The following is a 20,342-nucleotide window of genomic DNA, read 5'->3' on the forward strand; positions in this document are numbered from 1 at the left end:
TCTGCAGATCCAGAGAGGATTTCAGTCCTTGCAGGGCTATTCTCAGTGAGGATGATATAAATTCCATAGGTAGATTAGCTGATTAAATACACTTAACATCAATGGCGAGTCTGTCTGAAAGATCAAGACTGGATGTTCTTCTAAAATACGTGCTCTAGGAATTTTGGGGGGAAGGTTCCATGGCCTTTGTTATACAGGAGGTCAGATTAAATCAGTGTTTCTTAACCCTTTCATGCGGGCGATCCCCTTTGGACTTACCCCTGTGGCACAGGGCCCCAGACACAATGCTTCCTGCCCCCTAACACCAACCCTGTCTGAGACCCCCCTAAACCTGTCCCGTGAGCCCCAGGTTGAGAAATACTGGCCTGGGAATCTATGAATCTTGGCACCTTTAACAGATACATAAAGGTCAGTGTAAATTTTGCCACTGACATCTCAGGGAACAGAATCAGGGACAGAGATCCCACAGAAGAATTAATGAAAATAAAGAAGCACTCAGGCTTTATTAGGGGTATGAAAGCCAACTTCCACTGGAGACAGGCACTTACCTACATAATGTAGAGAAAATAAAATGAGCAAAACAGTTTCAAAAAGGGTGGAACTGCCACTCTTAGAATATGTGGCAAAAGGGAGGGTTGAGTTTGCCAAGAATGTTTGTGTGTGGATGGAGTGAGGGGGGTGGATGGAGAAAGAAGAGAGATTGCATCTAAGGCCTGATTCAGCTCCCTTTAAAGCCAATGGTGTAACACGCTGGCCAAGTGTGTTTTTGTCCTTTCTCATGGCCAGACCTCATAAAGAGGCTTATAAGCCTGCTACAGCCTTCAAGCTATGGAGTTGGTTCTTTAGCTCTAGCAGTAGAGGTTCATGCTTGTAGATCCAGATGTCCCTAGTTCATTTTCTGCAGACAACCTGACCAAGGGGTCTTATAGCAAAACTCCTTTTGAGCATCCGTAGAAGCAGATCTGGAGTCCGGGGAAGTTTACCAGAATCTTTAGAGGTGCAGCAAACACCTTTAAAAATGCATGCACTCCTCAGCACTTTGACTTTATTATCAGAGGGGAAACATTTAGATAATGCATCAGCGACATTCATTGAAGCAATAATTACGACGAGTATTGGGGGTGAAGTTACTGGAATTCACCCCATGCACGTACTATTGATATTATATGCAGCCCTAGCAAATCATGCAGAGGTGAGTAAACCTGTATCGATTTTTACACTGTAGCACATGATGAATATTTCCACCATTCTAAAGGCTTTCATGACACTCTTGGAAACTATGCCCTCACCCTTGCTTCCTGAGAGTAGCATTTAATATGGACAATCAAGTTTAAAAATCAGTTAACAGCTACAGCCTCTGTTTCAAATGGAAATCAATGTACACAGGAGGTCAAATCTCACACAGGGCAATGGAGACAGCTATTGCCACCCAACTGTAGTCCAGCTTGTGTCAGAATAGATACTCTGCCCCCCAGATGACTCTACACATATCACAATCTACAACTTAAAATCAAACGTTTAGTTTCTGAAGCAAACGAAGGCTGGTGCAGATGGAAAGCAATGAGGAGAGGATGTTTGAAATGGTGTTTGCATCATTCATTCTCCAGTGCTAGCCAGTTCCCAGACTAGGAGTGGCATTAGCTCTTGTGCACCCTGCCGAGAGGCAGAATATAATAGATATATGACTGCAGTGCTGGGACCGAGAAAGAAGATGGCTCCCAGTATCAAAGAAAGTGAGAATATTGTATAGATCAACCTAAAATCCCAAACCATCTGAGAAAGCTCCCATCAGCAGTATATGAGCTGTGGTCAAGATTTGTGTCTCATTATGCCATCAACTTATCACATCCCATACACATAAAAAAATAAAACAAACAAACCAACCAACTTCAACAGCATTTTCTATTATAATGTACTTCAGGGATTAAAAAAAACACTTTCTTCACAGTTAATTTTGCTACACCGGACCAACGTACAAGTTCTTTATTGGATTTTTATTACATCTAAAATTGACAGAGAAAATCACTAGGATATACTTAGAAATGGGAAGGAAATGTACGTTTACAATAAATAGGTCTCTGAAGGTCTCTTGTTTCATAGGAAGGAAGCTGTCTTTATATTACATGAACTATAAAAAATGATTAAAACTGAAGAGACAGGAAGCTGATAATTTGATTTATCATCTTAATGGCTATGATTCATGAATAAATAATATAATGGTTTATGTCTCTCTCTTGTAAAAAAGTAGGGAAGAGCAATTTGTCTAATAAATGACTTCAAAAATTACAGTTGAGTCTTGTTTGCCACATTTGTTCTATTTAAAAGAATGAGTGAATTCCTTATTTCTTATTACTTACTAAGACATTTGTTGTATTATTTATCAGAGTCAAAAACCTTAACTAAAAGCCACTCATCTTTGACCACAATCTCCCATTAGCTTTAAATTCAGGAAAGAAGATGGGATTGATCACCAGATCAATAAATCTAGCCTCAAAGCTGACTAAAAGCTTCCTTCAACCTCCTTCCTATGGGGTCTTTTTTCAAAATTAAAGTATCCCCTTTTTAATTATTTAAGAGCATGTCAGTTTTACAGTAAGGCCATGTATGACAGCATCATACAAATATTCCTTCTTTATATTGGAAATGTGGGCAGCTTCTTTAAAGGGACAGCATATAAATTATGATCCCTGTATTTCTTTGCAGCTGGATGTGCTACTAAAGAGATATAGCTTGTAACAAATGACTGCACCGTAGATTTCACTGGTTTGAAGCTGCTGAAGAGTAGTAAAATCGACAAGAAATATATGCCCCTGATTATCAGACATGCTGAGCACCCAAAACCTTCACTCACTCCATGGGAGTTACCAGGGCTCTGCATTGCTGATGTCAGGCAAATAATTTACATTGCTGCAGAGAGCGATATAAACTCAGTGGGAGTAAAATTCAATGTAAAGAGTAACAACCAAAACTATCTTTTCTGTAGGAAAAGCTTATATCTGAAATTTGTCCACTGTGCATTACAGGGCCTGACTTTCCTTCCTATGCTTTCTTACCAAACAACTATTTTACTGAAGATAATGATAGCCAGGCCTTTTCTTTTCCTTACCAGATGGGAGGCCTAACTAGCAAAAGTTAAAAGCATTTCACATTTATTACAATCAGCTTGACATGTTTCTAATGTAGGGGTAAAGAAAGCACTTCAAAGTGGTACCCACCCCACACAGTCATTCTGCTTATGGCAAGACTGGCAGTGTAGTCCAGTGAATAAGGTATTGGGCTTGCTCTCGGGAGAGTTGGGTTGTATTCCCAAAAAAAGAAAAGGAGTACTTGTGGCACCTTAGAGACTAACCAATTTATTTGAGCATAAGCTTTCGTGAGCTACAGCTCACTTCATCGGATGCATGACTAACACGGCTGCTACTCTGAAACCTGTCATTGTATTCCCAGTTTAGCCACTGACCTGCTGTATAAGCCTGTGCAATTGCTTCACATCTCTGTACCCTTTTCCCCTCTCAGGCTAGTGTCTGCAACTTAAATAGAGAAGACAGCAGTCTCTTACTATGTGTATGTACAGTACCTAACACAATGTGTCACTTGATTGTGACCTACAAACAATAATTTACTGGCACTCATTTGTTGACTTGGGGAAGCAAGGGTGGACAAACATATGGACCAGTTGTCAAACTATTGACATATACGTGAGTTTATCCACTGGGTCAACTTTAGGTGAGGAGTCTTGAGTTAGCAGTAGGAACTGTAGTGTCAGTACTCAGCTGTGCATGTGGATTTTCCTAACACTGAGTACGCTGTGTGATCTATAGCACAAGCTGAGGAGTGGTGATCAGCAGACCAGACCTTCTTATGCCAGGGTTTGCAGCCTCAGACAATAGGACCAGCGTGGTATAGTGTAGGATTACCATGGGAAAAAAATCAAGCCCCAGAGGTTAAAGGGCCTGCCCAGGTCTACTAGATTTTGCATGGACCTGGGAATCATAAAGATGATTTCTTATCTGGCTTCTGAAACTAACTCTCTGTGTGAATTTGAGCCTGTCACTTAACTTCTGTCAGCCCCCGTTATCTTTGAAGCAGGTATATTTGCCTACTTCAGAAGCTTAAAGCATGGAATGACATAAAAAAGGTTTATGCCTCTCAGTGTATGCGTGCTGGGAAGGGTAAAATGAGGAATTGCCGTCACATCCAGCACAGGGGACCCTGCATTATCTATAATGAGGACAATGGCATCATCAGGGCTTTTAGAAATATCCCAGGAATTACTCTTCTCAATGTAAACAAGCTGAATCTTTTGAGACTTACTCCAGGTGGCCACGTTGGGCGTTTCTGCATTTGGACTGAAAGTGCCTTCCGCAAGTTGGATGAATTGCATGGTCACAGAGGTGGTGTTAGGCCTTGTATTTAAGACAACATATTAGCAAGTTTGTTAGTGGCAGAAGTGGAAAAAGAACTCAGGGATGTTCTAAACCAGATAGCCTCTCAGAGGGTTCTTTCTCAAAAACTTGACAGTTTGAATTTTTGAACAAAAGGGGCTTTTTGAGTTTTCACATGCTTCACAGTAAAAAAAAGTTTTGTCTTGTGAAATTACACGCCCACAGTCAGATCCCAGGGGTGCAAAAAAATCACATTAAATTGGCAAAACAAAACAAAAACCTGCACAAATTTTCAAAAAACCTTGTTCAGCAATTTTGTTCCTATCTAGTTAAACAGTTATGATTAATTAACCCACACATGAAAGGCTCTGTTTTTACACACACAATAGCTATTCTATTTAACTATTTAGTCTCCCAAAATTGTAGAAAAATCTGGAATAAACCAAGCTACCGTTTCATTTCAGTGTTATAACAGATGCCACAATTATAAAGGCTGCATAAAAATACATAGACAAAGCTGAAAAAATGCACCAGGCTGTAAAATTGCATCCAAGACACATTTGTCTGATGGCCTTTCGTTGTGAAGGGACAATTTTTGTTCTTGAAAATGAAGATAGTCTTCGCTTTGTAAGCCTTCATTAAAGCTCTCATCTTTCTTCTTAACGGGTTCAGTGTAAGAACTTAAATATATTAGATCATTTTTATGGGTTGCAATCTAGTTTTTGTACAGTGTTGTGGAAAACATGATGAACAATTCCACTTAAGTAAGAAATCCTTTAATTATGAAGTGCTTGGCTTATATTGGAGTTTCTGAACGAGACCACTTTGATTAAGCAGACAAAGTGCCTCTGCAAATTTTGGATAAATTTAGGTTTGGACTATTTAGTAGTCAATCATGGACCAATATCCCATTGTGCTAGATGCTACGCACACATGGAACAAAAGATGATTCCCGTTTTTCATCCAGTCTTATGTGAATATGGCAGCAATAGATAATGAAGAAATAGATTTCCTAATATGAACTAGCTTAAAAAAAATCATGAATCCTCTTAAGAGAATGTCTGGTCTATTCAATGAAGTTAATTGAATTGAAGCAGTACAAGGAAGTATGCATTGATGGCTATGGACAGTTTCATAAATATCAGTTCCCTAATAGCCATTTGCACATACAGGGGCAGAGGCTCAACTGATGTAAACTTTTGATACTCATCGATTGTGCTATGATAGTTTACACCAGCTGAGAATCTGCCCCATAGCGTATTCATCAACATATGTTCATGCAATAACATGGATTGATGCACTAATATTTTATTCCTGGAGACTTTGGTTCAAAACCAATTTAAACCACAAGTGAAAACAAACACAATGTTCTCCTTTTAGTCTCTAGTTGAAAAATGTCCACATCACAAGGACACCAGACTAATTCTGTGCGTTTTCTATGCTGAGACGGCTGAGGCCTGAAAAGGAGATGTGACACCGAGGCCCATTAGTGGTTCGCTATTCTGTCAGCAACTCGTCAGGCCTGCCCTACTCGCTACACCTAACATCATGATGTATACCCAAAAGGTGGCAAGTAATCTATCATTGGAAAACTAATAACTCACTGATCATTAAAATTCCTGAGTGGTGTCTGTATGGGATGTGTACAAAGAGTTATAAGTAGGTGCTAGAATTATGTTCTTAAAATGTGTTCAGCAAGAAATGCGTAAGCCTAGACTGCCTTAGATGAAGGAATGTGAATTTGCTCGTCTGACAAGCCTGGTCCTCAGGCAGAAATACTGAAGGTACTTTACGTAAAAAGGAAACAAAGCCATCAAGCTAACATGGGGAGGAACCAGTATGAAGTCTTCCTCAGACTGCATGGCATCTCTTCTCCACAGGAGAAAAGTTACTTTATCTGAGAATACATTTCAAAAGTTTATTGGTCTATAAAGACAGGGGGTCTGAACCTCAAATCATAAGCCATTGAATCAATTGATTGTAAACAATATTGCTGTATTATAAAAGTATATTGAATAAAGTCTTATGAAAGCCTATGACATGCTGGTGATTAATATCATTGTGAAATGTATTCATTAACACTATATGAGGAATTTTGGATATTCACTGATATTATGCTTTAAAGTATGTGACCAAACCCAGGGACGAAAAAGTTCTCTCTCAGCCAGGAGGGAAGGAGCTCTATACCAGTCTCCAATGTAAATTAAGCAATCTAGAATCAAAAAAAACAGAAGCCCTACTAATATACAAATCAGCATGGGGATAGGAAGTCCACAGGAAATTTTCCTGACTCTTGAAACAAAGACAATGAACTTTGGAGTGATATAAGGGGGCAAAAAGACAGTGATCCATTACTTGCGTGATTCAAGGGGCCAGAGCTTTTGAAATCAAAGAACATTGGGTCCTTCAATGTCAAATGTTCAACAGGGGTTAAAGACTTGAGGAACTGAATATAGGTGAGAAACCTACTTCGGCAATGATTGTATCGGGCTGAAATTAAGTTTTAGTCTTAGAAGGGTATTTTTACTTTTGTTTGCTTGTAACCCTTTCTATCTGTATTTTGTATACAAATAGAATAGTGTATAATTTGACCCTATGACTTTTTGTTTAATAAACTGTAAAAGTAAAACAAGTTTATTAAACAAAAAGTCATAGGTAAAAATACCCTTCTAACGCTAAAACTTAATTCAGTTCTGTGACTAAAGTAAGAGCGTTTGTCAAACCTCAGTCAAATTAACAAGCTGCAGCATATTCTCTTCAAAGGAACAACAAAGGTAACTTCTGTGACTGTTCCAGGAGCGGGCTGCAGGGAGACAGCTAAAGAAATTTGGCATTTGGGGGGCACTGGCATCAGTCTGCAAACAGTAACTGGGCTGTGGAAGCCCGGGTGTAACCTGCATGCTTGTAGACTGACTGTTGGCATTCAGGCTGTGACCCACAGCAGCCTAGCGTTTAAGGTATCCAGAGTTGCAGGGGAGGCGATGACACAACCCCTAACTGGTCTGGGTTGAACCCTAAGATGATGTCACAGAAGAATTTTTAGGCAAGGAATGCTGTGCTTCAGTGGAGCTGTGGGGGAAAGTTTGCACAACCACCCCGGCATTACTCAGTCTCCAACTTTGGTGGGAGGGGAGATTTGCTGCCCACAAATTCACAATTTTCTGACAGCTGAAATTAAAATGGCCAAAGAAACAATGTAAATGCTATTTTAGCTTCCAGTTCTGCAAACATTTCTGCATGTGAGTGATCTGATTCAAGTCAAAGAGACTACTCATGAGTCAAGTTAATCACGTATGAAAGGATCAAGGCCTAAATTCCTAAGGGATTATTCAACATGTCAAAACTGTCCACATGGTTAAAGGGAAAAACAATATGCTCACTTTTAGTTACCTATATTATTACTTAACACATTTGACAGATTGGCTAATCTGGGCCCAGTGCCATAAGCAGTGGTGAGTCCCTTCAATGAAGACAATGAGATTGTGGAGTGCGCAGCACCTTACACTGCCATGTACAGTGACTAATTCTATGCCTAACCCTGCACACACTGAAGTTCACTGGGATTGTGCAATTGATTCAAGTATGAGCAGAATAACTTTATTGAAAAGAAGGCAAGAGTTTGATGTTTGTAAATGACCACACAAATATAATGTAAAATGGTGCCGCTTTTTGGAGGATTATCCATGCATAATTTCCTTGCACAAAGAATTTGGCAGCAAGCAATCTTGTCTGGGGAGATGTAGCATTTGATCAATCTGTAGCTATTTCTTCTAAACCATATTTAAACAAAAAGCCCTCCCGCTACGAATGAAGTAAGAAGGTTATCCATCTTCTTTTCAGGATTAACAGTGCAAGATAAAACAGTGCTGTGTCACAAGTGTTTAAAGAAAAAAAAGTAGAAAAAACTTCATAGCAATAACTGCCCATCAAAATAATATTTTACACACAGTAATAGTGTTAGAAATAGACTGATTAATTTTACTTTATATATAGGTCATTAGCACTCATTTTAAAAGATAGAAAATACAGATTAGTCAATCTTTAGTTTACAGTGCATACATTTCAAACATGCCTGCAACATATGCAAATTACAATATAAAAAGACAGATCAAATTCAAATATGAATTTTTATTTTTAAATCTAAAGACTATCCTTAAGTGGAAACCCTAGAAAACCTACCTGAAATTCCATAAAACCCTAGGGTATGAACATTACCAAAAAACCACAGACTCTAGTGAGTTGACTAAAAAGGGGTGGAAGGAAAAGTCAAAGTACATTTGGACAGAAAGACCCAGGCAGAGGTCAATTTGGACTGTAAATAATCTACAGAAAAGATTCAAATTGCCATAGAAAAAAAATGCAAGGGAGGAAGGACAACACAAACGTTATCAGATCAAGAGACAACCCCTATTCCCCCCCCCAAAAATACATTCTAGCTTTGTTGCTCTGGTACATCGATCCTGAGTACTCTAACTTTTGATTTATAGTGATATTCCTTCAGATATAACTTGACAGATGGAGGAATAGGAAGAGCATCAATGCCATCATATGTTGTAGAGTTGCAAATAACTGTTCTGCATATATGCTGAAGGGAAAAAGGGAAAGTCCTGTTTAAGGGAGTGGATAAAAGTGGTTCAAAGAACATACAAGAGCTTGGGTCTTTATAATGCTCTAAGAGACCAGTAATGTCAGGAGAATGGAAGACACAAGGATCATGAGCATCAAAGCTGAAGTTATGATTCCACTGTTCAATTCTTGCATGAAGAGAACGACTATAGCGTCTAAAACTAACAGAAAACAAATAGTCTTCTTGGGCAGAGTCTCGTAGTAAAAAAGTTCCTTCTGGCTTTCCCTCTAGTAGTGCCTCAGCTGCATATTTGTCCATTACACCCCAGTAGCATGGATTATTATTGATCTGGAGAAGGTCTGGGACAAGACAGTGGACATAATCAATCTGGGTATGGTATTTGGGAGGAGTTTCCAACTGTAGCAGCTCATCATCCGTTTCCCATTTGGGTTTGTTCCTCTTTCTAGAACTTGTGCAAAGTGTTATAACTTCATCATCAGAGTCCATATCACTCTCCTCTTTATTGTTCTTTAACACCTTACTCATAACCGATTCAGTCCTAGGATCACATTTACAGGAGTTACTATCTGTAATGTCACATGGCTGTGAGAAAGTGTTTCCTCCCCGATCTGTGCTCTCTCCATCTCTCAGCTGATCATCTGTCTCTTCACTTTGGGATAAATCAGTGATTATCCAATCTTCTGATTTTTGACTTATGGGGGCAGTATGTCTTTTAATTAAATGCCATCGAAAAGCTAGCTCTGATCGAGGTGGGAAAGGACACTTATCTAGCATTAATTCACTGATATGAATTTTTCTCTTTGATGGAAGCACTGAAGCGTGCCGACTGCTACAATTCTTTATAGGAAAACACTGTCCCACAGCATCTTGCAATTTCTGTTTAAGAGACCGGCCTAAAAATCTGTGGCCACATGAACGATCTAAGTCCAGTTCAATAGATGAACAGCTGTGCTTCCTCTCTTGGTTCCTAAAACCAGCCAGTGGTTTTCCTGCACTACTTGCTGCTTCACCATCAGAACAATTCTCATTCTTTTTTGACCATGAGAGCTTCTTTCCACTCCATACGTAACCATCCTTTCTGTCTGCACTCCTACTACGGGTGGTTTTGGGTCTTACATCGACATTTTTACTATTACTTTCTTTATTTTCCTCCATTTTGACAGCTTAACTCCAAAAGTCCCAGAGCTATATGTTGTGTTTTTCTGTAACAGTTTCTACAGCTTGAAGCGTCTTTCAGGCATTTTTTGGAAGTATCTAAGGAAATAGAAAACACAGCTAGGTTAACGGCTTTACAAGCTCATAACACAAGACCAACGCAACTGTATGACAGTAATGGCAATTAACTGCTGGCATATGTATAAATAATATACATCAAGCTCAATTCATTAGGAAGATTCTTCACAAACGCTGCCTTGGTCGCAGACCTAGACACTCTTAATCCTTCTCCATTATTAATATTTCCCAGTAATTACCATCTCTTTGAGTATGAATAAGGCATACATTCAACCATGCTTTATAGCAGAAAGACCTGGTTGTTGACAACAATTTTGCACCAGGTAGATTTTAAAATGGCACATCACATGCATTAGGTTATATTGCTTTAGTTGTTCACTGAGCAAATGCTGCATCTATTTCAATCAGCCTTTCAGGAAAGAACAAGCCAGAACAGAAACAAAGTAGGTCAAAGAGTACAAAGAGCTACTGTACCTCGATGATATGTTTGTTTATTACTAATCCACAAAGTCTGATGCCTAGGATCCTATTCTTAATTGACACTTTTGGGTCACTTTCAGGACACAAAAGAAATTAAAAATAAGTCACAGATTCCGCCAATCTCTGAATGCTTTTTTCATTTATTTTTCAAAATGGAGTTAAAAAACACAACATTAGGTCCCCAGGGGGCTGAAATATCTGGAGCTTTACATACTGAAAAGGATTAAAACAAATCCAGATCCCTTACTAAAAGCAATTGAAAAAAGGCCATGAAAGATGGAGCTGCTTATTACTCATTGTGGAGGAAAATTTACATTAAATGAGCGTTTTCCTGAGACTTATACATGCTTATTTCACTCCTTATGTTTGCTTCCTAAGGCTTATTGTATTCTTAAGAGTTTAAATGTTTGTGTGTGTGTACGTACAATGGGGAAGGGAGGGGAGCATCTTGAAAAAATCTCCTTCTGAGTACATAGCTGAAAGTATAGTAGTACATTTTTCAATATGCATGGCAAGGTGCACCTGAGCATTCCAGGTCTGTCATAACCTGAGGTGGGTTTTTTCCATACCAAAATCAGGATATGCGTCCTCTCCTCAACTGTTTAAAAACGGATAGAGATGGTGAATACAAAGAAGGGGAAGAAAAGGCATACGCTTCCTCTCTCCATCAAATCCATTCTCATCATGAGAATTACCCAGTATTATACCCCATCGCTCTGCATTCCCTGAGGGGCTGAGCACGCTGACACTTCTGCATGCTGAGTTCCCTCCTCTGTTAGTGAGTGAGCAAGAGAGTCCGATGATAAATGAAACCTATGTCTCTCATACAGAACTATACAGCACTACTATTAGGCTAGCAAGATGTTTAAATTTAATCAATACGCCAAATTCGTCCCTGAGGTAACTCCATTGTGGAATTTTGGAGAGTCACTTCATTTTACTAGAAAGTATTTCCCACAGGCATAGTATGGACTTTGCAGCCTGGACAGACAGATATATGGGAGCAGGGCTTGCACGAATACACTAAAAATAGTTGTGTGAACACTGCAGCACTGGAGGAGGCTCGGCCCAGCCGCCTGAGCTCAGACCCACCCTACCTCCTGAGTCCAGGCTCAGGTGGCAAACCTGAGCTGCCGGTGATGCCTCAACATCCACACAGCTATTTTTAGCACACTAGCCCCACCCTGTCTACTCAGGCTAGAAGGCTCACTCCCAGTTGCTGTGTAGACATACCTTTTATGTCGAGTAGGGGAAATATACAGGAAGTCCCAGAAGTTTAATCGAATACTTTTCACAGAGCACTCTTGATGATTAAAAACTCAACAATATCTAGTATTGGAGAATGGAAACTACAGGCCTGGAGAGTAAGTTTAAGAGATTCACTGGCTCAGTTTTCATTTACATCCATATGCGTATATGATGAACAATTAGCATTTGTACTTCAGTAGTGCCTAGAAAGTCCAATCAGGGCTCAGGTTCCTGCTGTGGTAGGCACTGTAGATACACATAATGAAAAGGTTGCCCTGCCCCAAAGAGAATATTATTTTCCCAGTTTCATCTGCTACTGCAGACTAATTTTGTCAGGCCAATTAGAAAGGCAATTGCTACTCAAAATATATGACTATGCAAGAGTACCTGGAGCTGCACCCTCTCAAAACCAGATCTGAACTTGGCCTGATAAAAGGACAGAAAGCAGGGTGCAGTGGCTAGCTGGGGATTTGGGAGACCCAAATTCAATTCCTAGCTCTGTACATACTTCCTGTGTGAAGCTGAGCAAGACACTAAACCCCACCGAAATCAATAGAAGTTAGGTGACTAAATACCTTTAAAAAAACTGGCCCTCAGTCTCTGCATGCCTCAGGGCTTGTCTACACTTAAAACACTACAGCGGCACAGCTGCATCACTGCTGTGCTTCAGTGTAGACACTTCCTACACCAACGGGAGGTATTCTCCTGTCAGCATAGCCAATCCACCTCCCCAAGAGGCAGTAGCTGGGTTGATGGAAGAATTCTTCTGTTGACCTAGTTCTGTCTACATGGAAACTTAGGTCGGTCTTAACTACCCCGCTCGAGGGGGGTAGGGGGGTAGATTTTTCACACCCCTCTCCGACGTAGTTAAACTGATCTAATTTTCTAGCACAGACCAGGTCTTAGTTCTCTATTTGTAAAATTAGGTGAACAACAAAGTCACAGGGGCATTGTGAGATTTAAAAGATTCTGAGGTGCTCAGACACTATAGTGATAGGGGTCATAGAAGAACCTTGGAGAGATACTGTACACTTAACTATCCTATCCATAAACTGAAGACTTTCTAACCAAATAATGCCACGTAGTTGTACTTCCATTAGTGATTAAAATGCAACCCAAGGAAAAAGAAAAAGAGAAAGGCAGCAGAGAGAGAGAGCATACTTTTACCTACCGGGCAATGTTAAATGAAGAAGCTATCCAGTATACCAAGTTATGCACATCAGCTCTGAGAACTTTACATTTACAAATTATACCCATAAGAGTACAGTCTCCTGAGGCTTTCTTGTAAAGTGCATATACCTTAGGCATGTTAGAAGCAGATACAACTGACAAGACTCTTAAACATGAAACTCTTCCTCCTAAACAAATGACAAGACAAAACAACATGCATGGATAAAGCAGGGTTCATGTCAGGCCACCGGATTCTGAAGGTTATTAGATATCATCATAGCTTTAAAATCCCTACAGGGTCATTGCTACACGGTGTCCTGGCATAAACTTCAGGATCTCAACTAAAAGCAACATCTTCTAGCGGATGCATTTATACAGTGAAAATGCTTCCCTCAATCAGACAGTAGGCAACAATCACCAGCCAGTGAAAATATAGAAGAGAGAGAACCTGATCCTGTGTGCTGAAGTCAATGGCAAAACTCCCATAGACTTCAGAAGCAGTAGGATCAGGGCCATAACAAACACAGGGAAGTCTTGTTCTGAATGACTTGAGTGTTCCTCTCCTAAAATATTCTTTTTCTACAGTCACCGTGAATGTTTGTCTGCACTCCACTGCCAATCCCTCCAAAACCTTTCTAATCAAGTTGTTAGTTATAGTTTCCATGTGATTAATTATTTAGGACAGTTCTCTACTCAAATACAAAAATCCAAGCGTCTCCATCTGATTATTCCTCTCATTAAATGACACAACACCACCACGGGTATACTACTAACCAATAAGGTTAATTTCAGTCATAATTGTGGAAGTCGATATTTTTATGTAACTTATAGGAAAAAATATTTAATAGATTTGAATGCTAACTACCGCCCATAGTTTCAGACTGCTTACATTTCAATTTAACTTGTATAAATTAAATATATTATTTGAATGGTCTATATTTATCTGTCATCTCTTTATATTAGTATTTTTAGTTATTTTTTTTTAGATTTTTTTAAAACAAATGATTTAAGTTAAGAACACAAGAATGGCCATATTGGGTCAGACCAATGGTCCATCTAGCCCAGTATTCTGTCTTCCAACAGCAGGTGGTGCCAGGTGCTTCAGAGGGAATGGACAGAATAGATAATCATCAAGTGATCCATCCTCTGTCATCCAGTCCTAGTTATTATATACAAAAATATATTCAGTTATTTATATATTTCTCATTGATCAACTGCTGTTCACATTAATCTTTGCCCAGTCAGTCATTATTTTGGCCATCACACCTCATTTTAATTTAACACTTTCAGTTCCACTGAAGGTGGGACTCTGTTGACTTACTTCTGAAATAAACCCAGTTAAACATAGCATTAACTCTCAATTCCCTTGTCTCCATTGATTTGTCTCAATTCTAACTATTTATTTATTTTGATTTATGTTTCAGATTCTAAAAGTACCTAACCTTATCTCTGGGTGCCTCTGTAATACATTATAGATACAATCCCACTCAAAAATGGAACCAGCAGCTACCTCTCACCCTTACACCAGAAAATAATTTACTAGAGATAAAATCAATACCCAGATGATACCTCTACCCCAAGAAGAAATCCTGATTCTTACCCTGCCCTTTTCTCCGCCAAAACCCTGGGTAGATGGGCCTTGCACCATACCCAAAGATTAAATACCGGAGCTATTTCATATCCAGTATGTGCATGTGTGTGGGAAGTAGGTTCCAAAGTTCAGGGCTACTCATGCAAAATGCCCTACCAAAAGTTCCCTCTTTTATACTCAAGGAGCGCCAAAAAAGAAAACGTGCCTCTGCAGACTAAACAGCAGTGGCCATGTGGCACAGGGAGAAAAGCAGTATCTCAAGTGGGCAGGTACCAAGACATTCAGGGCCTTACAGCGCAAGACTAAGCCTTTAAATTCCACACAGAAACCAAATAGGCAGACAGTGCAAATCATGGAGCACTGCTATCATGCTCCCAGCAAATTTACAGCAATTAATAAGTCAGTTACTGCAACATGCACAAGCTTCACCGTCCAAGTAGATTTAAAGTGTAGCCCCGTTTAGTGTGCCCTGCAATAATCTAATACTCAGACAACAAATGCATAGATGACAGTAACAAGGTCTGGAAAAAAATGGTTGCACCCTCTTGGCCAAGCAAAAAAGAAACAAGCCTTAATAGAAAAACTACAGCTAGACAATTTTTTAACAGCAGCTGAGGATCCAATAATGCCCCCAGATTGTACTTACAACAAATGGAGGGCAGACAATTATCGCTATATCTTCTGATGGCTTTCCTAACCTAACAACATTATATCAATCTTATACGGATTCAGCTTCAGCAAGATTAGCTGTAACCTGATTTTGTACTTAAAGCATCCTTTGCAGTATAAAGCATTTTAGCTGAAATCATTAAAACGTTTATGAAAGACACTATGCATAAGACTACTGAATTGTTTTAAAACAGTTGACATGAAATTCCCTCAGCCCCCATAAGAAATTTATGAGTTGAAGAGAGTAGTTCTACCTTCCCACTCACCTGATTAGGCGTTCCTACTAGAATAATTTGTTAGAACACATATTACCCCATATCCCCACTGAAAATCATGTCTCCGCACAGCTTCTACAAGGTTCCATAATGAGAGCTGAGAATACTAAAAAATAAAAAATATAAAGGAAGCCTAGAGTCTAACACTGTCACTGACTCAAACATGAAAGCACTAATGATGTCACTATTACAAAGGGCCCAATAACAGTTCCAATACAAAAATTATTTCCCTCCGCCAGGCACCGATAGCGCAAATGCAGAATAAAACTGGGCATAAAAGGGTTCAGCCTATAAGCAATTTTTCTTGGAAGCATGAATAAAATGGGCCATATGGTTAAAGGGACAGGAAGGGGAAACAGAGATCTGTTTTTTTATTTCAGATACTTTGTGATTTTAAGACAAGCCATTTTTTTCATCCTTAAAGAAATAAAACTGTATTGCACCTTTAGTGCTGAATACAGCGGTTCAAAGCAATACAGCCTATTGGTTTATGTATTTGAGTAGCTATTCATTTAACTACAACTGTATAGTCATCGTAAGTACAGTATCAGTAAGATACGCTAGTTATAGGATAGTAACAGATTAGTCTCTCATGATTCTGAGAATGATCCCACAATCGGTCAGATCTTGCACTCTTTATTCAATACCCGCCAACACCAATATGATGCCTGAATAAGGACTTGTTCTTTAACTGGAGCTTCCCACAATTTCGTTGAGAATGGAGGAGTTAAGATCACAAAGGGAAATTTTAGTTCAATTTTAAAAATGAATACTAATTAATGAAGGTTACAAAGGACCAAATGTGCTTGCAGGGACAACTTTTTTTTTTTTTAAACTACCAACAACACACTGCAGGTTTGACTTGTACAGTCAAGCTATTATAGCTAAAAATTATAACGGAAGCATCACTCAGAATAGTGTAAGACAGCGACTTGTGTTTACAAAAATATGTCAATGTATTCTGAGAAAGTCTATTTTAGTAAAAATGACTATGTAAGTCAGCATGAAACATAAAATGTGTTCTGCAAACACAGGCTATAAGACATCAACATTTATTTTAACTGCTTTTGTAGACGTCACAACTATCTACAGCCACAAACCTGCACCAAAATACTTAGGAGGACAAGTTCGATTTCCTGTTATTCTCCCCTTCACGAAGACAATAGTATGAGAAAAGAGGGAACGTGTCCTCAAAATACTATTATGCGTCTCCCTAGTGCTTATGAAATCACAGGCATTTAATACCTGACTTTCTGGAATTAACAACAGAAGGAAAACACCATTACTTGTACTTATCTACATTGTAAAGCTTTCACTCCATGAATGAAATACAAGAGCTTTCACTCCATAAATAAGATACTACCCCACTATTAAAAGTTCAGCCTAAAACTATTTTAAAAGCTAAATAACTGCTCCTTTAGGACTACCCTGAAGGAGTATAAATGCATATTTATGCATATTTGAAATGAAGCATAGATTTGTGCATACTTAGTTCTAAACACTAGCTTCTGTCACAGTCTGTTCTGAGCAGTATTAAAAACCCAGCATCCCACCGTATTTTAAGGCACATGCTAAAAGGTGTGAATTGATCAAAGCTTTGAGCCCTTCTCTTTTAGCTGCTCCTGAGCAATAAATAAAAGAATAGCACTGTCCTAATGCAAATGCAGCCAACATTACTTACCTGCTGCTCCCCAGCAGAGCCATTACGAGGGGAATATGCAGGTGGGAATCTCAGAGCCCGACCTCATGCCAGGCAGCAGCAGATAACACTCACCATCAGACACAAAGATAGACTGGATTAATTGAACAGCTGGATGGGTTGCAAGGGGAAGAAGGAATGACAGAGGGGGCATAGGGAGAGAGGAAGCGGAGATTAGAAGGAGGAAGAATATGGGGGTGGGGTTGGAGAAGAGAGAATGGAGACGAGGAGAGAGGGGACTGGCGGAAAATGAGAGAGGCAGGAGAAGTAATGGGAGTGTGGGACAGGGAGGGGAAAAGAAGGAGGGGGAGGCCTGGGGGCACAGAGGGGACACGAGGAAAAGGAGGGAGGGGGAGGCTGTGATACAGAGGAGGGGGAATGAGACAGGCTGAGTCAGGGAGCGAGGAGGAGGAAGAGGGAGTGAGACAGGCTGGGGCAGAAGAAAGGGAGAATGGAGGGGCAGGAAGAGTCTGGAACAGGAGGAAGGGGGAGTGGGGCTGGGGCAAAAGGAGGAAAGGAGGAGTGGGGCAGGCTGGGGTGGGAGAAGTTTGGGAGGAGGGGCAGGCGGAGGAGGGGCAGGAGGAAGGGGGAGTGGGGCAGAAGGGCAGGCAGAGGGAGGGGGAGTGGGGCGGAAGGGCAGGCAGAGGGGGGCAGGAGGGCAGGCAGAGGGGGGCAGGAGGAGGAGGAGGGGGAGTGGGGCAGGGGAGCAGGCTGAGGGGGGGCAGGAGGGCAGGCTGGGGGGGACAGGGGGAGGAGGAGGAGTGGGGCAGGGGGGCAGGCTGCGGCAGGGGGGCAGGGGGAATGGGGCAGGAGAGCAGGCTGAGCGGGGGAGGAGGAGGAGGGGGAGTGGGGCAGGGGGGCAGGCTGACGGGGGGCAGGAGGGCAGGCTGAGGAGGAGGAGTGGGGCGGGGGGCAGGCTGAGGAGGGGCACGCTGAGGGGGGCAGGAGGAGGGGGCTGGCGGCAGGAGGAGGGGGAGTAGGCTGAGGGGGGGGCGGGAAGGACGGCGCAGGGTACGGAGCTGCCTACCGGGCTCTGTGGCGGGGGGGGACCGGCCCTCTCCCCGCGCTCCCCTCTCGGCGGAGCCCCGATCCCCTCACCTGCCTGGGCAGAGCAGCTCCGAAGCGGCCTGAGTCGCGGCCGCCGCCGCCATCCTTCTTCCCCGGCCCGGGCTCGCCCCGCCGGCCCCGCCCCGGCCGCTGACGGGAGCAGCAGGCCCGAGCCGCGGGGGGCGGGCCGAGCCGAGCCAGGGTCGCGCAGGCGCAGCTGCGCCGGCAGGGAGCGCGGGAAGGCTGGAAGCGGGGCCGGGCGGGACCGTGGCTGGTGAGTGCCGGGCTGACGGGTGGCTGGGTCTCGCCGGTGGCGGCGGGTGAGGGGGTATGTGTGTGGGGGGGTGGAGGAGTTGGGTGAGGTGAGGTGAGGTGAGGGGGAGGAGAGGAGGAGAGGAGAAATTGGGTGGGGGGAGGAGGAGAGGAGGGGTTGGGTTGGGTTGGGGGGTGGTGGTGGAGGAGGGGGAAGTGGGGGGGGGCTATGCACACATCAGGCAGTGCAGGAAAGCAGGCGAGAGGATTGTGGGGTGTCTCACTGTGACCCCCGCACTGGGCCCGATCACCCCTCAGGGGCTGGGTGCAGATCTCCCCTTCGACACACAGAAGACGGAGGCAGTAGCCTCTAGATACCAGCCACCCCAGGCTTTGCCTCCTCCTTGGGGTTCAGGACCTACACACGGTGAGCGTGGGGATATATCTCCCCCTGCATCACCATTCCTGTGGAGAACGTAATCCTATCTTAGGGCTGTATAATTTCTGAGGGGATCTCTCCCCATCTTGCCCCCCATATTGATCTAATGTGGAGGATTTAGGAGCAGCCAGGGGCCAGCAGGGAAGCCTTTAGGTACGTCTACACTGCATATTAAACCCGGGCTCTGACTCGGGTTTGAGCCCAAGTCCCCCTGCCAGCCACACAAAAATCAGTCAGATTCGGGTCTGTGAGCACAAAGAACCCTGATCCTAGGACCCTGCTAGGGGAGTGGCTCAGAGCCCACGTCCCACTGTGACTTGGGTGCAAGCCCTGTCATTCTGCAGCGTGGATACAGCTCATTGCTTGAGGGACAAACTTCATTCCGAACTGGTGGAATGATCTGCCCCTTCCAAGAGGTATTTTGCTCCTTGGAAGGGGATGATGGTTATCTAGCCCTATGCTACATACTGAATGAATGACCTGAATCTGATTATCTGGTCATTTTTTCTATTGCCAGTGACTATCCAGTCATGCTTGCAGTGAGGTCCCCACCTCCAATAGGCAACATTCTGTCTTAAGCAGCCACTGTACTTCCAAGTCCTGCAGCCTTATTTTGTTTCACCATTAGCCAAAGGCCCACCACTCTAGGGAACAGAGTAGCAGCCGTGTTAGTCTGAATTCGCAAAAAGAAAAGGAGTACTTGTGGCACCTTAGAGACTAACAAATTTATTTGAGCATAAGCTTTCGTGAGCTACGGCTCACTTCATCGGATGAAGTGAGCTGTAGCTCACAAAAGCTTATGCTCAGATAAATTTGTTAGTCTGTAAGGTGCCACAAGTCCTCCTTTTCTTTTCACTCTAGGGAAATGGCTTTCACTAGTTCCGTGGGAGGTTGCTAAAGTCACTTTTTCCATATATTGTAAAAAGTAAAACATATATCGAATCAATGTAACAGATGTATATGAATTGTGTGTTTTAAGGTTCTATCCAGTTTATAGGTTTGCTGGCAGGGTAAAATACAGAGGTATTCAAAAAAGCAGACATGTGGAGGCAGTTTTCTTATTTTAAGAGCCACTGTGTTTAACCAAGTTCAAGGCCTGGTCTACACTGGGGGAGATCAATCTAAGTTATGCAACTTCAGCTACGTGAATAACGTAGCTGAAGTTGACGTACTTAGATCTACTCACTGTGGTGTCTTCACTGTGGTGAGTCAACTGCTGACGTTCCCCCGTCGACTCTGCCTGCCTCTTGCACCGGTGGAGTACAG

At 42.1% G+C, this 20,342-nt stretch overlaps 2 protein-coding genes across 8 annotated transcripts in view; one reads left to right on the forward strand and one right to left on the reverse strand.

Annotated features, from left to right (window-relative positions):
• Window positions 1-8,337: 8,337 nt before the first annotated feature.
• Window positions 8,338-18,586, reverse strand: SOCS4 (suppressor of cytokine signaling 4). Of its 5 annotated transcripts, none has more exons than XM_037901257.2 (2): window positions 18,441-18,586; window positions 8,338-10,227 (listed from the first exon to the last, which is right to left on the reverse strand). In XM_037901257.2, the coding sequence occupies exon 2, from the start codon at window positions 10,126-10,128 to the stop codon at window positions 8,818-8,820; it is 1,311 nt and encodes a 436-aa protein (XP_037757185.1). In that variant the 5' UTR covers window positions 10,129-10,227; window positions 18,441-18,586; the 3' UTR covers window positions 8,338-8,817. The 5 variants fall into 5 exon arrangements, with proteins under 5 accessions (XP_037757185.1, XP_037757184.1, XP_037757186.1 ...); XM_037901256.2 differs by having other exon boundaries at window positions 18,437-18,572; XM_037901258.2 differs by having other exon boundaries at window positions 18,366-18,507.
• Window positions 18,506-20,342, forward strand: part of WDHD1 (WD repeat and HMG-box DNA binding protein 1) — a 49,782-nt gene continuing 47,945 nt past the window's right edge. For 2 of the 3 annotated variants that reach the window (XM_037901255.2, XM_043547986.1), the window contains exon 1: window positions 18,506-18,659. The gene's annotated coding sequence lies outside the window, so the exon portion shown is untranslated. Of the gene's footprint in view, window positions 18,714-20,342 lie in introns of all 3 variants that reach the window. The other variant, XM_043547985.1, reaches the window with a different exon arrangement.

Source organism: Chelonia mydas, chromosome 6, assembly GCF_015237465.2.
Source record: "Chelonia mydas isolate rCheMyd1 chromosome 6, rCheMyd1.pri.v2, whole genome shotgun sequence".
Taxonomy (NCBI): Eukaryota; Metazoa; Chordata; order Testudines; family Cheloniidae; genus Chelonia; species Chelonia mydas.